The 16389-nt window shown below is 57.9% G+C and overlaps 1 protein-coding gene across 1 annotated transcript in view; it reads right to left on the reverse strand.

Annotated features, from left to right (window-relative positions):
• Positions 1 to 16389, reverse strand: part of UMODL1 (uromodulin like 1) — a 62872-nt gene that overhangs the window by 29035 nt on the left and 17448 nt on the right. Inside the window, exons 6-8 of the mRNA XM_047847090.1 lie at positions 5942 to 6196; positions 4093 to 4205; positions 2392 to 2611 (exon numbers count right to left, since the gene is read on the reverse strand). Of these exons, the coding sequence (XP_047703046.1) occupies positions 2392 to 2611; positions 4093 to 4205; positions 5942 to 6196 (588 nt within the window). The remainder of the gene's footprint in view (positions 1 to 2391; positions 2612 to 4092; positions 4206 to 5941; positions 6197 to 16389) is intronic.

A 16389-nucleotide genomic window follows, 5' to 3' on the forward strand; every position in this document is an offset into this window, starting at 1 on the left:
GCCCCTGTGCCGAGCTGGGACTCCCGCTTGAGCTGGCCCCCCAGCAGTGGGTCGGAGAGACCCAAGAACAGGCTGCCACGTCCCGCCGGGTCCCATCTCTCCTGCGGGGGCTGCGCCCTGACCCTGCCAGCCCCCCCCCACCTTCCCCCACCGCGTCGTTGGGACGCATTGACTGACAGCGGGCGAGAGCCCCCGAGTCGCGCAGAAACGCTCCGAGGGCACCGAGAAAAGCGTCTCTGTGTGAGCAGAGGGGACGAGAGCTTGCTGTGCTGGGGCCAGCTTGCTGGTGTCGTGTGCAGTGAGAATGAATACCCTTCCCGGTCCCCCGGCCACGGGGCCGCCTCTCGGAGTGGGGGCTGCCTGCAGGCTCTCCTGACAGAAGCCAGCGGTCACTGGGTCAGAGGAGCCTCCACGGGGCCGGGAGCCCCCCCCCCCACAGATAAACAGCAGAGGCCTCCTCGTGGCTGGGCAGAAGGGGGACCCCCCACAGCCACCGCTCAGGGTCCAGGGTTAAGCAAACAGCCGCTGTCGGGCAGGAAGGCTGCAGGGCGGGACACATAACACGACCTGCTGAGAACCCTAGAATATTAGCAGTGGGGGTGCCTCTTCCTCCTCTACAACACTTCTATGAGGTGCTCCAGCCGGCCGGAGGCCACAAAGTTCATTCCCTGTCACTGCCAGAGGCCAGACCGAAGTCCAGAATCGAGGGGGGCAGGGCCTCCGCCCCTCGGGGCTCTGGGGGAGGGTCCTCCCTGGTTCTTCCAGCTCCTGCGGCTCCACGGGCTCCTTGGCTCTAGCCTCTGCCTCCGCGTGGCCTTCCCCCTGCGTCTCTGGTTCTCTCTTCTTCTGTGTCTTCCGATTTAGGGCCTCCCCGATCCGGCATGATGGCGGATCCTTACTTGATCTGCAAAGACCCTCCTCCCAGACAAGGTCTGAAGTTCTCGGGGGACCTGTCTTTGGGGGCCACCGTTCAGCACACCGGCAGAGAGCTGGCAAGTAGCCCACGAGGGCTGGCTGGGCCGCCTGCAGACGGCTCCGCTCTGGTCTCAGACGGGTCCCCAGGGTGCACCCTGAGGACCCACCCGCAGGGCACCCTGTGCCTCCCTGCACTGAGCCCCCGGAGCCCAGGTGAGGCCCGCCGGGTGCAGAGGACACCTGCCATCTCCGTCCCTGAGGGGGGCGTGACGAGCCCACCCCAGGCTGAGCAGGCGGGTGCTTCCCAGGTGTGACTTCAGATGTGACAGTCCCACGGCCTTCCCTGCATCCTTGGGTGGGGTGGGGGAGGTTGGAACAGCAAGCCAGAATGCCACCGAGCTCAGAGCAGAGGACAGAGCTGGCTCTTGGACGCCCGTTCCGCGGACGGAGCCCCAGACAGGCTCCCGGACACTGAGCCGAGAGCTGCTCTCCCTGCAGGGAGCCTCGTCCCTGGGCTCGAACGGCCAGACCTTCCTTACATGTAAGCTGGCTCTCTCCACCTCTCTGTCTCTGTCTGTCTCTGTGTCTCTGTCTCTCTGTGTCTCTATGTCTCTGTCTCTATCTAAGTCTCTGTCTTTGTATATCTCTGTCTCTGTGTCTCTGTCTCTCTGTGTCTCTCTTCATGTCTCTGTCTCCATCTAAGTCTCTGTCTCTGTATATCTCTGTCTCTGTGTCTCTGTCTCTCTGTGTCTCTCTTCATGTCTCTGTCTCCATCTAAGTCTCTGTCTCTGTATGTCTCTGTCTCTGTCTCTCAGTCTCTCTGTGTCTCTCTTCATGTCTCTGTCTCCATCTAAGTCTCTGTCTCTGTATATCTCTGTCTGTCTCTGTCTCTCAGTCTCTCTGTGCCTCTCTTCATGTCTCTGTCTCTATGTCTCTGTCTCTGTCTGTCTGTCTCTCTGCCTATGTCTCTCTTTCTGTATCTCTGTGTCTCAGTCTGCCTCTCTCATCTGTACCTCTATTTCTGCCTCTGTCTCTCCTCCCTGCGTCCACCCCACTCCGCCCCTCTGTCTCCAGGTCTCTCCCCTGCCCTGATCTGTGACTTCCTGCCTCAAGGCAACATGAAGTGACATTACATTACGTTTGGGCCAATGAAATAGATATAGACGCCTACGTTAGCAGGGGGCCCGGCCGCAGTGGTGCTGGGCCCTGACACACAGTCAGCCCCCGGTGCCCTTGCCCTCGAGGGTCCTCCAGCCCAGACCCACCCTGTGTTCTGGCCATCTGTGGCAGTGAGCTGCAGGGGCTCTGGGGTCCCCGTCCCACCCGGAATAAGGAGATGTGAGACACGGGTAGGCTCCCCGATCCCACGGAGAGACTCAGAATGAGGATTCACATTTCCCGTAGTCGATCCACCTTTTAGAGGGCCAGGGCTTTGGGGTGCCCCGGCGGCAGGCTCGGGCGTGGAGGAGAACTGACCTTGCACGAGCGTCCCCCGCGGATCAATCTGGAACACGGTGCTGGCCAGCAGAGGCGGGAGCATGGGGGCCAGCGTGGAGACCCCCACTGGGAACTCGGGGTCCTGCACGGTCAGCCTGAGCGTCGCCACCACGCTTCCAGCCTGGAGAGAGACCATCTGTGTCCTCAGCTTCCCTCTCCTGTGCAGGTCGGAGACGGCTGGCGGGAAAGAGTTTTCAACCTGGCCGAGAAGAGGCGACAGGCGCTCACACAGAGCAGAGGCCTCCGTTAGCGTCTTAGAAAACCTTTCGTCGGGGCCCGGGTGACCGACGGGTGGTGAACAGAATCCACGTGTCCCCTTCACGGCCAAGAGGCGGTGCCCAGAAACCAGCCCCTTGGGGCAAGCCGAGGCACCCCAGCGCCCTGCACCCCCGCTGGGCCTCCCCAGGGACAGCCGGGCCGGGCCGGGCCCCGTCGGCCTTGTGCGAGTCCACGAAAACCACTGCAGTCGGGGCCCCCGTCTGGAACATGAGATGCCCCATCCGCTCTGTGTGCACACCCGAAAACTGGTGTGTGACACACAGACCCTGGGAGTGGACGGACAGACTGACTGACAGGAGGGACCCCGGAGGGACGATCCCATGGCCATTTGGAGCTGCCCCCCTCGCTGGCCGCATCCACCAGGAGACACACAGGCAACCAGGCGCCGAGGCCAGCGTGCCGAGCAAGGGAGACACCAGCCTTGCCCCGCGCCCCCCCACACCGTGCCTGCACACGCGAGACGATTTCCAGGCAGGAGAATGTGACCCTCCTTCTGTCCGTCCCACGTCTACACGTCCTGCAAGCAAAAAGCGCTAACTGCCCTTCAGCTGCAGGGTCTCTTTCCAAGACGTCTGTAGGATGAACGGCGTAGGAGGAGACAGCGGTCCCTCCAGAGCAAAGGGCAGACTTGTTCATGTGTGATCCCGTAAAGATAGTGTCTCTCTCCCTGGAGCAACGTTTAGGCGGATTTCGGCCCCTTACAAGATCCCGTTTCCCTAAGCTCGGGGCTGCCCAGCTGAGACGCAGACCGCGGTGTGTGTGTGTCCCCCCCCACCCCGGCCGCTCCGTGTCACCACCGTGGGACTCGTGGGCCAGAGGGAACTGGCAGGCAGCCTCACGCTGCCTGCTGTGCCGTGAATCTCTCGTCTTCGACCGGCGCCTCCCGACAGAAACAGGCTAAGTCATCGCTTTGCAGGAGAGGGAAAATCTCAGCCCATCCATGGTTCTGGATGGTTCAGCAAGTTGCTTCGCTCCCCAGTCGGGTCCCCGCTGGCCTGGCTCTCCCCGGCCGCGGGCTGATGGCTCCGGTCAGCCACGGAGAGGGATGGGTACGGGCATCCCCGCTACAGGCCTTTCGAGCAAAGGCGCCCCGGAGCGGGAGGCAGCTGCCCAGGTCCCCCGGAAGGAAGCTTCCACAGAAAGCCCGGCTGCACCATCACGTGACAGAGCCCGTCTGAATCAAAGCACGGTCTTCAGAGACGCTTTGGCCCCAAATCTAGATTGAGTGCCCCACATGCGGGGAGCCTGCGGGTAATCACCGTGGGATCTGGGCTGGGGGGACGCGCCCTTGTGGCGCCGTCGCAGAGAAGGGGCTCGGCGCAGGGGCGGGTGCACGCGGGAGGCTCGCTCAGACGCCCCCTCCCCCCACCATGGGGCACCGTGGTGGCACTTTGGCTTTACCTCGTGGAGCAGTTGTCGAGAAAAGTCCCGGAACTCGGTGCTGCTGCGGTTGAGAAGGGCCCCCGTCACGTTGCGGTTGAGGACCCTGACGGTGACTTGGAACACCCGGGCATCTGCAACAGCGGGGGACAGAGTAGCGGACGCTGGCCAGCAAACGTCACGTGTTTTGCTGGCACCGCTTCCCAGGAAGCCTCTTCTTTGGAGGGGATGTTTGTTGGAAGACAGAGAGAAGCTGCTGGATCGGGGAGCCGCGTTGGGGGACGTGATGTGAGGATGGTTTACTTCTGTGCTGGAGGACAGGAGCCGCCCGACACACACACACACACACACACACACACACACACACACACACACACACTTCTACACCAGGGCAGGGACGGGCGGGACAGGGGCAGAGGCGTGCCCTGCCACGGGAACCGGCTCTCAGCCAGCACATGTAGGGTCTGAAGGCCCCTGCAGTCATCCATCACCCCCCATGGCTGCCACTTTCCCAGCCCGATCACACGCACACAGCCAGCCAGCCAGGTCCTCACGCCGGACCCACCCAGGGCCCCAGCACTAACGTGACCAATGCGCCCCATCCGCCCGGGGCCTTCCGGGTTTGTGCCCCGAAATTCCCACGTAAAAGCATACTCTTCCCCAGGCCAAGCAGCAGGGGCGGTCACCTGTGAGGGAGGCACCTGTTCTTCGGACACAAGAAAAGCTGGGGGAGTAAGGTGGGACTAGTGACACCCAGCTCTTCCTTTCCTGAGCGTAAAACCGAGGTCCACGGCCGAGCCCGCTGTGTTGCCGCGTGTCCGCTGACCTAGCAGCCTCTCCCCTCCCCAGCTAGCGGGCTCGGCTCGCAGGGGCCGTTTACCACTGCTGCGTGCACACACCACGAGGGCCCCAGAAATGTCACCCGCGTTGTGCGCCGTGCCACTCTGGACCCTCGCCCATCTTCAGAGGAAACAGGTGTCCCTGTGGCGTCAGCCTCGACCCTGCCCATGGCGCACCGCCTCCTGGAAGGTCAGTGCCCACCTGCGCCCGGGGAGTCTGCATTCTCCACGAGAATGCCCACCACCTCCCAGTGGCTCCTGACGCGGCCGAACTAACTCAATAGAGCCTTTAAAGGGTGGAGGCCGATGTCATCAGAGGCCTGCTCGGTCCGACCCTCGTTCGCCCACCGCCACCGTCACTGGCGCTAAGCCCCGCACGGGACAGGCCCCCGCTGCGTCTTGCGTGCAGCTGTGTCCGTGTCAGGGAGCTTTACCGTCCCCGGCACCCACGTCTGCAGCCAGCGGCCGGCCTAGGACACGGCTCCCGCCACCAACGTGACCGGGGCCTGCCCCACCCAGGGGCCGCCTGGCCGGGCCAGGGGGCATCAAGTCACGGGGTGGGGCGAGGTCGGCCCCCTGCAGAGCGCCCCCCCACCCCGGGCCACGCCAGCTGCTCTGTTGGAACTGAATCCCCAGCTTGTACCTATAACATGTTGGTTTAGGTGCAAGAAAACCCCTTCACGGCACCCGTGGAGCAGGCACCACGGTAGCTTTTCAAGTGCATCGCGGGGGAAGCGAGGCAGCGCCATGAGGCTTTCAGGTGATGTGAGCTGCGGTTTGGGGGAGTCACAGACTCAGCCCCGAGAACTCGGTGCGCGGAAGTCTCTCAGCGCGTGCGAATCTCTACCCTTTCTGCTGTGTTACACTTTCCGCCCCGCTCTCTGCCTTCTCAGTCCTTCCAACCTGAACGCGGGGCTCCCCGTGGACCCTCCTCACTGCAGGTGGGAGAGCGAGCCCCCCGGACGAGATGTGACGTAGGGGCGCGAGGGGAGACCACAGGTAGCAGGCGGAGCGCGCACGCGTGCCCTTACCGGTTCTGACGGCCAGTGTGGCGGTGACGTTGGCCCCGCACCCCTGGTAGCCGGTCCGCACCCCGTAGAGCTCTCCGGCCTCCAGCCCCGCCACCTCCAGGCTCCTCCCCGCGGTCCTGGCGCTCCGGAGGAGCTCCTCCCCCTTGTACACCTGCACGTGGAAAGTGCGGGGCCAGGGAGAATGTAAACGCCAAGACACCCGAAAGCTGCTGCTGGTGACGTTGAGGGTCATGTAGTCCCGGATGGGAGGGCAGTCTGTGGAAGAAGAGAACGAGGAAGATGAGGCGACACCAGAGAAGCGACGAAAAGGCGAAAAGCCAGCAGTGGGACTCCGTCAGGCCAAGATAAAACGCTTCTGCACAGCCAGGGGAACCATCAGCCCGCAGGACGGGAGGAAATGTTCGCAAGTCACGTGTCCGAGAAGGGGCCAACATCCAAGGCGTAGCGAGGACGTCTACAACTCGGCAGCAAAAACGCCCCCCACAATCCAGTTAAAATGTGGGCAGGGGATCTCCGAAGAAGACGTCCGCACGGCCAACAGACGCAGGACAAGATGCTCAGCGTCACTGACCGTCAGGAAACGCAAATCAAAACCACACGCAGACACGAGCTCACGCCTGTCAGCGTGGTCAGTTATCAGAAGGACGAGAGAGAACGCGCTCGCCGATGCGGACGTGCGCCGCTGGTGGGGGTGTGGTGAGCCCACGGCGGAGACGGGATGCGGGTGCCTCAAAAAGTTAAACATAGATCTACCCCACGCTTCTGGGCGTGTATTCAAACCAAAGAAACCACACTTTCTGGGAGACACCGGCACCCGCCCCCCCCCCCCCCATGTTCATTGCAGTGTTATTCACAAGAACCAACACAAAAGCAACCCAAGGGTTTGCACTGTGGCCACGATGGCACGTCAGGGGATGAACTGTGTCCTCCCCAAATTCATCTCTTGGAGCCCTAACCCCCAGCACCTCCGAATGTGACTGTGTTTGGAGATTGGGTCTTTAAAGAGGTGATTTTAAGTGAGGCCGCGAGGGTGGCCCTACTCCCATCTGACCGGTGTCCCTATGGGAAGAGATCAGGACACAGACACACACAGAGGGACCACCAGGTGAGGACACAGGAGGGGATGGCGTTTGCACACCCAGGAGAGAGGCCTCAGGAGAAGCCAGCCCTGCCCACGCCTGGATCGGGGACTTCAGTCTCCTGGACTGGGAGCGAAGGGGTTTCTGTCGTTTAAGCCGCCCAGGCTATGGTGCTCTGTTCGGGCTGCCTGAGCAGATGAACACACACGGGGCGTGCTGTTTCTGTGCTATGTTTATAAATGTGATCTCGACCCCGATTCACAGGGCCCGAGTGTTCTGATTCACTCGCTTGTGGTCATCTGCCCAAGGACCTCCGCCGGGATCGCTCATCACTCGGAAGCTATGGCCCGGAGGGAAGCCAGAGTCACGAGTCAGGCCGGGGCCCCTCGCATGCCCCTGTCGAAATCCCCGCTTCAGGGAGCAGTACTCTAACATAACAACCAAGACCTGTTTTAATACTCAAACAGAAGTCAGTCTCTCTTTGGGAAATAGGAATTCTATAAGAAGTAGACGGCCCTTGGTCTAGTCACCATAATTTTTACATCAGAATTTGAGTTCTATAAAAAACAAGCCATGAAGGCTTTTAAAAAAATCTTTGAAAATCCAAAGTAAAGAAAAAATAATTAAAAAGTGTCTGACGTTCCCCCAAGCCCCTCACATAAGGATTCATAGGACACATGCTTTCCAATAGCATGACAAAGTCCTGTCTTTCTGGACAAATGCGTATGCCTCCTCTCAGTCAAACATAAACGCTGGTACAATTCAGCCTGTTTTGCCTTGGCTGCCAGGAGGCTCAGAATCAAGTTTCGTGCCCCACTCTTGTCCTTCGCCCAGCCTTGCCGTGTCCCGAAATCACAGAGCCCTGTGTGAGTGGGCTTCCCCACTGAGCCCCCACCGGGCCCCCGAGCAGGTGGATATGAACCACTGGACGCTCACGCCAGGTGAGCCCAGCCCTTCCTTCACCGTCATTCTCGCCCACGATTGGTGCCCATCTCACTCCTCACTGTTCCTGGTGACTCTGCTAGGATGGGGGGTGGAGCGTACTTTGAAGAAGACGCACCTGTCTTTTTTACCGAATTGTCCAGTATTTTTCTGTGCGTTTGTCACGCAAACGGACAGGGACGCAGTTTCACCTCCTTCCCGATGGCGTCTTTTGTGGCAAGAAAAGGAAGATGTGGTTTGGCCGAGGGGCGGCCAGGTCTCGGGGCCTGAGACTGTGGGTCTCACCCCCACCTCCCCGCCACTGCAACTCTGAAATCAAAAAGCCGCCCCTGCAGCCCAACCTTCCAACAACCACGGGGCGGTCAGTCTGCCCCTCAGCAACAAAGGGGTCGTGGGAAAAGCAAGGAGGGGCTACCACGCCTTCCCCCCAAATCTGCTCAAAGCACAATGTTTCCACGTAGGCAGGCCACACGACTGTCCTGACAGCCCAGAGCCTGGAGCCTGCTTCGGATTCTGTGTCTCCCTCTCCCTGCTCCTCCCCTGCTTGGGCTCTTTGTCTCTCTCTAAAATAAACACACACTTAAAAAAAAGTTTTAATAAAATTTTTAAAAAATGAAAAAGGCTGTCGCTACATCTGTGAAATGACCTGATGAATGGGGCACAGGAAGAGTCTAGAAGGTACCGGGCTGGCCGGAGATTCAGTCACTCTTCAGTTAAGATGCCGTCGGTCCCTAGGTCCCTGGGCCAAGAAGCTGCCGACCCGGCCGTTTTGAATGCTGTGAAACCTTCCGTGCTGCCGTGGGCCCAACGTTCCCGCCGCTGAGAGAGTCTGGGGGCCTGAGGAGCCCCCCCCTCCCCCGAGGGTAATGAACGCCACCACCAAGCACTCACGTGGCTCTTTCTCCCATTGAACACCCGGAGCTATTCGCACTTGTCCACGTTCAACCATTTTTGACCAACTACCGCGGTAACTTCGCGTGGTTCGACATTCATCGAACATCACTGCACGCTCAGCATCACCACCAACACTGATGGAAACAACACTGAATTAAAGCCCACTGTCATGCCAGACACGCGCGCCCGAATGACCAAGCCAGCGTGGCCCGCGTCCAGGGACTTGGACCGTGGGGACGCTCACAGGGAGCTCTGAGCTCCCTCTCCCACGACACCGGTCATGCTGCCGTGCGAGCTGTCAGTGATGCGGGTACAGCCAGCATTTGCCGAGTGCCGTGGGCACCAGGCAGGTTTTCCCGTTCAGTCCTTCCAACAACGTTACATGATGGCTCTACTAGGATCACATGCTACAGTGGACAAAACTGAGGCCCGGAAAGGTCAAGGAGGCAGTCAACGGCAACACTGTCCAACAAGTAACGACAAAGTTCTCTTGCTGTCTATCCCACCTGGGTGCTATACTGCATAGTGACCTCCCAGGACAGCAGGTCCTAATCCCCAGAACCTAGAAATGCCACCTTCTTTGGGAAAAGGGTCTTTGCAGGTGAGAGCAAGTTGAGGATCTCGAGATGAGATTATCCTGGATCACCAGGGCTGACGCCAAACGCCGTCACCAGACTCCCGTCCTCCAGGCCCGCCAGATGCGTGAGAGGGTCAGCGGCTGTGGTTTTAGGCACCTCGTCTGTGGCTCTTTGCCACAGCCATCCAGGAGGTGGCCTCTTCTTAAACCGCTTTCCAGGCCGCTGCCGGCTGGACAGTGCTGCTTACGGGAAGCTTCCTATATGCTTTGCTGCACATCTCACAGTCGAAGGCTGATCGCACCTCCCTAGGACAGACCCGGACCCGTTTCAAATGGAAACGGTCCTTCTGCCCCCCTCCCTCTGTCTTCCCAATAACTTGGGTTCTTGTCCCTCACTAGCAGGACACCTTCCCACCGCCCTAGAGCTTTCCAACGCTCCTCTGAAAACGTGGCCCCAGAACGTAATGCCCAATTCTTGACTCTGCGTGATCCGAGGGTACCGCTGCCCTCACGTCTTCCGTATCCTACAGCCGTGAGCCAGATCCGGAACCTGACATTTGTCTCGGTGACACAGCAGATTCCCTGCGCCCCCGGGTCTGGAACCGCGTTTCTTCTGGGCAACCCTGACCCATCTCTGGAGAAGCAGATCAGGTTGGTACCGGGAACGCCCCTTTCCCATGATCCCCCGGGGTCCACCTCTGTTCCTCTTTTCCCTCCAGCCTGCCAGCTTGCCACCTGAAAAGGTGTCACCCTGTGAAGGTGGAAATGCGGAGGACTCCGGCCCAGATGCTGAGCGCCCGGTTATCGGAAGCCTGGCCGCCAATGAGGAACGCTGGCGTCCGTGAACCTGAAAGGCTGCTTCTCGCCAGCCCCGGTCGCCTCTCCAGCCGGCAGCCCTGCGCTGGCCAGGCCACAGGTTGGCGAGACGTTTCTTCATGGAGCTGAACAGCTGTGACGCGCCAGCGGGGAAGGAGACAGTGTGGGAGGGAGTTAGGGGGACCCTGAATACAGTTCCACCTGGTCCCGAAAACAGATCGTGTTCCCACAAGAGAAGCAGGCACTGCGAGGTTATTTCTGATGGCTCTTGCTTTGTGCAAGAATCCGGCCGCCCATCGCGTCACTCACTGGATGACTAATTTCACAGGAACAGCATCGGGGATTCGTGCTGTATTTTCCACGGGTCTGTACTTCCAAACCATTCCAGTAGACTGCTCATTTATATCAGCGTCTAAATGGAAAACATATGCCGCTTCCCTGAGCGACGTGCAGTTGGGATTCACTCCGCCTTCCTGGTCTGGAAACACCGCCTGTGTCTCTCCTGCCCTGCGAGAAGTGAGGTCAGGGCGGTGCCGAGTTTTTCCCACTTGTGTTTCGCTCTCGAGCGGCCCTTGATCTCGAGGGAATCTTGTCGCCCGTGGCGTCAAACAGCCTGGCAGAGTCCGGCTGACGGCATCCCTCACGGTGAGTGGGGTCTGCTGTCTTTTCAGGTTACTAGCCAGGGGATTTTCGGTGACCGTATTCCAACCTTCTGTGCTCGCCGAAGGACAGGATTCTCCCCCGGAGGCCACAGTACAGGAGACAGAGGATGGTCTGCGGGAGGCTCTGGGCGAGGCTTAGCGGGCACATTTACGCGTGGAGGGTGGTGCTGATGTCGAATCAGACCCCAGAGTCAGGAAGCACAGCAGAGGAGCGTTTTGTGGCCGGAAGTGAAGCTGGCAGGTGCATTTTTTTTTTTTAACATCCGGGGACTTGAGGAATAGTCACCCCTAATGAACACTTGCTGAGTGCCTACTGTTTGCCAAGTACAGGGATGCACTGGCAGTGACCAGGAAACGAGCCTCCCGGCCCCGTGGGATTTCATCTGCCGCGAGATGGAACATTCCAGTGGGAGAGGACTGCACACCGCCCGCTCCTTGAGGGGTGCTGGGGACCAGCCCCCTCCCCAGCGGGGGCTCACAGCCTCTGCCCCTTACCCACAGCAGAGCGGGAAGAGTCAGTAAATAAAAATCTTCAATTATCACCCCAGTCCGGCTCTGCATCAGCAAAGAAAAATCCCACCGCCCTAGAGGGCTGGTCCACTCCTGACCCTACACACGGGGACACGGCCAGTGGGATGCCCCGTGGCGGCTCTGGGTCAGGAACAGATCATTCAAAATCGGAGAGGTGTCCTCCAGCCAGAACACTGCTAGGAAAGGTCACCTCGGGTGACGGACGGGGACCGGGTTGTCCGTGAGAACCAGCTTTGGGACCTTGTGCCAATGGTCACCTTCCTTTACCTGGACTTTCTCTTCTGAAAATGAGTGAGATAGGGGCAGGTGCCTCCTGGGGGCGCTCTACAGGTTAACCGAGGTGAGACCATAAGGAGCTTATTACAAAGCCAGGGTGAGTTAAGTGCTAAGCAGCTCTTGGTCTGTTATTATTATGAGCAAAGGGAGGGACCTCACTGTGATGTTCCTTTAAAGGGGAAAGGGCACTGAATTATATTACCAATCAATTCATGCTCAGTGATGACAACACTCTCCTTAACCACTTCGCGGAGTCAGTGGAAGTTCTGGTCTGCAGAGCAGAATGTCGGGAGCAAACTAAGTGCCCCCCCATGAGGAAGATTGCCCAGAGCCTCATGTCATTGCTGCGGAAGGTGATCACAGGGGTCCCCGCTTCTCCGCGGGGGGGACATCTCAAGAGCCCCAGCGGATGCCTGAGCCACGGATGGCACCGCACCCTCTCACATACTCTGTGCTCCCCTGCATACGTCCCTGTGATAAAACTCAACTTATAAGTGAGGCACGGGGAGAGATTAGCGACAGTAACAACAAAATAGAATCATAACAATATTCTGTAATGAAAGTTATGTGAACCCAGCCATCGGAAACCATACTCGTGAAGACCGGTTTGCGTCCTGGAAAACTCTACGTGACAGGATGGTGAGTGAGGGAAGCCAGGCACAAAACCGCACTGACGGCAGGATTTACACAGCGCCAAAAACCCGGGAGTGACCAAGAAGACAGAATAGTTGCTGGGGCACCGACACCAGCATTTGCCCTTCCTCTGTAGGTACAAGCTGTTAAAGTAACAAATCAGGTTCTGGGAGGAAGGACGGGACCGCGTGCGGTGGCCAAGTCCAAAGCGAAGGTGCCAAGCCCATCACAGCCCGTCCTGCACCCTCCTCTCCCGCCAGCCCCCACCTGCAGTTCGTGCCCGGTTGCGAGGCCTGGTGTCGCCCGATGACGTGTGTCCCCAGCGCGCCCGCTGTCCCCCGCCAGCCGCTGCTCCCGCGTACCCCGCTTTGCACCCTGCCCAGCTCAGTTACAGCGGGGTCAGCCGCTGCACATGGTGGGAAAGCCCACGGAACGGGGCTGGGCCCGCAGGTGTCCCCCTCATGTGGAGAACGTCTGAGCCACCTCAGGCCCAGGCTCCTTCGCTGTCTGTGCTCCTCCGTCCCGAGGGTCTATCCTCAAAGTCACCACGTGTTCACCACGTGAACACGGCCTTGGCCATCTTAGTCCCGGGCCCACCCTGGTCTCAACAGGGCCGGTGCCCTCATGCAGTCTTCCCAACGCCCCTGGAAACTTCCGCTGTATCTCATTGGCTAAGGTGAGTCATGGGCCACCCTACCTGCAAAGGAGGTAGGGAAATGTGGTCTTTGTGGCTGGGCACACATCCACACAAAGCTCACTCCAAGTGCCGTCACTAAGGAAAGAGAGACCGGGTTTGGGGTCTGCCACGACCCTTCTGGTCTATTCTCTGCCCAACAGCAGAGCACGCCTGAACACAGGTGCAGTCATATCGTCCCGTCTGCCGCTGAGCGCCCTCCAGAGTCTGGTCCGACTCCAAGGACAGACGGCAATGTCCTGCTTGCTCCTGAAGCCACAGGAACGGGACCTCACGTATCATGGAAGAAAGGGGCACCACCTGTGGAGTATGAAGGAGTCTTGCCAAAACAGGGTCAAACCTGAATCTGAATCCGATGGTGTGTCTACATCAGGGGTTCGTACCCTGGATGGGGATCATAGGCAGACATCAGGGCTCCAAGAATGTAGATGAGACAAAGAATCTTTATTTTTGCTAGCGTCTAATTAAAATGCAGCCTTTCCTGGGGCACCTGGGTGGCTCAGTTGGTTAAGCATCTGATTTCGGCTCAGGTCACGATCTCGTGGTTCGTGAGTTCGAGCCCCGTGTCGGGCTCTGCGCTGACAGCTCAGAGCCTGGAGCCTGCTTTGGATTCTGTGTCTCCCTCTCTCTGCCCCTCCCCTGCTTGTGCTCTGTCTCTCTCTCTCTCTCTCTCTCTCTCAAAAATAAGTAAACATTTTTTAAATAAGATAAAATAAAATAATAAAAGATAAGATAAAATAAAATAACAAAATAAGATAAAATAAGATAAAATTAAATTAAATTAAGTTAAAATAAAATAAAATAAAATAAAATAAAATAAAATAAAATAAAATAAAATGTAGTCCTTCCTTCGGTCGAGGCTCTGGTACCCACAGAAACCACAGAAGCCGCCTACCTCAGGCACTTTTCTAGCATCCTCTGGGCTCCTCATTTCAACGGTTAAACTGCACGATTTAATCAGTACACGAGGCTGTGTATAGCTTCCCACTCAGTTTGGGTTCTCCCAGAAGCAGGACCTGAGACAAGGACTCCTAAGCAGCTACTTTGGGAAGCTGGAGCAGGAAAGTGGGGACACAGGGAAAGGAAGGTGACAGGGAAGTGTCTTCTACGGAGGCAGTTCCAGAATAGACAACCACCTGATTCCCCTGGGAATCTCTGAGACGAGAGGCCACAGGCGTGCCCCTCCTGTGAAGGCTTCCGGTGGGGAGACAGAGCGGCCACGCCCAGCAATGGACAGGGGACCCAAGGGATGGGAGGGGACAGTGTGGCTTCGGACAGCTGTGTCACCATTCGGGGTCATAAGATTTTGATAACTGTGTCCCCGTATGGTCAGTTTGCCTCGTCATCTGTGCATTTGATGCACCTGGGCACATTTTGTGAAGGGATCCACTGGCCTCACCAAATGCTCAGGGATCCGGGCACCATTAAAGGGAGAACCAGCTGTGGTTTAGAAAATTCAGAGGAGGGGACAAGTAGTGGCAGCTCCTCCCGGATGCCACTCGGCAGATCCCAGCTTACGGGAAACTCAGCTGGGCAAAGGGACCAGAGAGGTGGAGGGGAAACCCCAGATTGCACCTCAAACAGACTGTTAAAAAATGATGGGGAGGGGGCGCCTGGGTGGCGCAGTCGGTTAAGCGTCCGACTTCAGCCAGGTCACGATCTCGCGGTCCGTGAGTTCGAGCCCTGCGTCGGGCTCTGGGCTGATGGCTCAGAGCCTGGAGCCTGTTTCCGATTCTGTGTCTCCCTCTCTCTCTGCCCCTCCCCTGTTCATGCTGGGGACTCTCTGTCTCTCTCTGTCCCAAAAATAAATAAACGTTGAAAAAAAAAATTAAAAAAAAAAATGATGGGGAGGATGATGGGGCATCAGAAATCTCAACAGACTGGATGTTTGATGATACTAAGGAACTCCTGTTTTGTTTTTGTTTTTTTAATGTTTATTTATTTTTGAGGGAGACAGCGAGCGAGCATAAGCAGGGGAGAGGCAGAGAGAGGGGGAGGGAGAGAGAGAATCCCAAGCAGGCTCTGCACCATCAGCACAGAGCCTGATGCAGGGCTTGAACCCACACACTGTTAGATCATGTCCTGAGTTGAAATCAAGAGTCGAACGCTTAACTGACTGAGCCACCCAGGGGCCCCTTGTTTTGGTTTTTTAAGGGATGATATGAGATGGTATTTGGGTGTTTTTTAAAATCTCTCAGTTTTGGGGCACCGGGGTGGTTCCATCGGTTGAGAGTCAGACTTTGGCTCAGGTCATGATCTCATGATTGGTGGGTTCGAGCCCCGTGTTGGGCTCTGTGCTGACAGCTCAGAGCCTGGAGCCTGCTTCGGATTCTGTGTCTCCCTCTCTCTCTGTTCCTCCCCTGCGTGCACTCTGTCTCTCTCAAAAATAAATAAGACATTTAAAAAAATTAAAAAACATCTCTTACTCTCATCTCCTAGAGATACATCCTGGAGCAGTGACAGATGAAGTGATATGGTGGAGAGGGTTCCGGATAATGGGGTGGGGGCGAGCGGCCGATGGGGACAGAGACGGAGCAGAAAGGGTCCCAGGGGAACAGCAGATTTTCATCATACTCCCCTCTGTGCTCGTACCTGTCTACAAGTTTCCAGAATAAAGACTGAAGAATCTGCATGGCCTTACCACACCGGCACAAGGTCCTGCCCCTTGTCCCCAACCCCTCCACTGCTCCCCATCCCCCCCACTTCCATGTTCCTGGACTCCACCGCGCATGCGCCTCTGCTGGGGCCTGGCCTCACCCTGGGTCTGAGTTTCCTGGAGCTGCTATAATGAATGAGCACAAACGTGGTCCTTACAACAAGAGAAATCTACTCTTAGGTTCTGAGGTCAGAAGTATAAGATGCAGGGGTGGGCAGGACTGTGTTTTTCTGGAGAATCCAGGGGAGTCTCCCTCGAACATCTCCTCTCCCTGGCTCTGCCCCCCTCCTATAAGGACCCTGTGGCGACTCTGCCCTTACAAATAATCCAAGATCGCCCCCAACCTCAAGACCCTTAGCTAATCCCATCTGCAAAGTCTCTTCTGCTGGGTAAGGGACAGGATCACAGGCCCTGGGTCAGGATGCAGACATCTTTGGGGTTTATCATTCAGTCACACATCCTCCTTGCCAGCTTACCCCCGACTGCACTCTGGTCTCTGCCTAAAGGTCACCTTGTCCAGGGGCCTTCCCTGGCCACAGCACCTGAGACTGCCCACCCCCCCCCACCCCCTGCAGGCCTCATCTCACCTGCCACTCTCCTTAGTCTCAGTAGCTGAACCACTTCCCCACCTTTGGTATTTGTCCACACCTGTGTCGTCTTCCCTACTGAAATGGGAGCCAAAAAAAAA

This window comes from Prionailurus viverrinus, unplaced genomic scaffold, assembly GCF_022837055.1.
Source record: "Prionailurus viverrinus isolate Anna unplaced genomic scaffold, UM_Priviv_1.0 scaffold_42, whole genome shotgun sequence".
Lineage (NCBI taxonomy): Eukaryota > Metazoa > Chordata > Mammalia > Carnivora > Felidae > Prionailurus > Prionailurus viverrinus.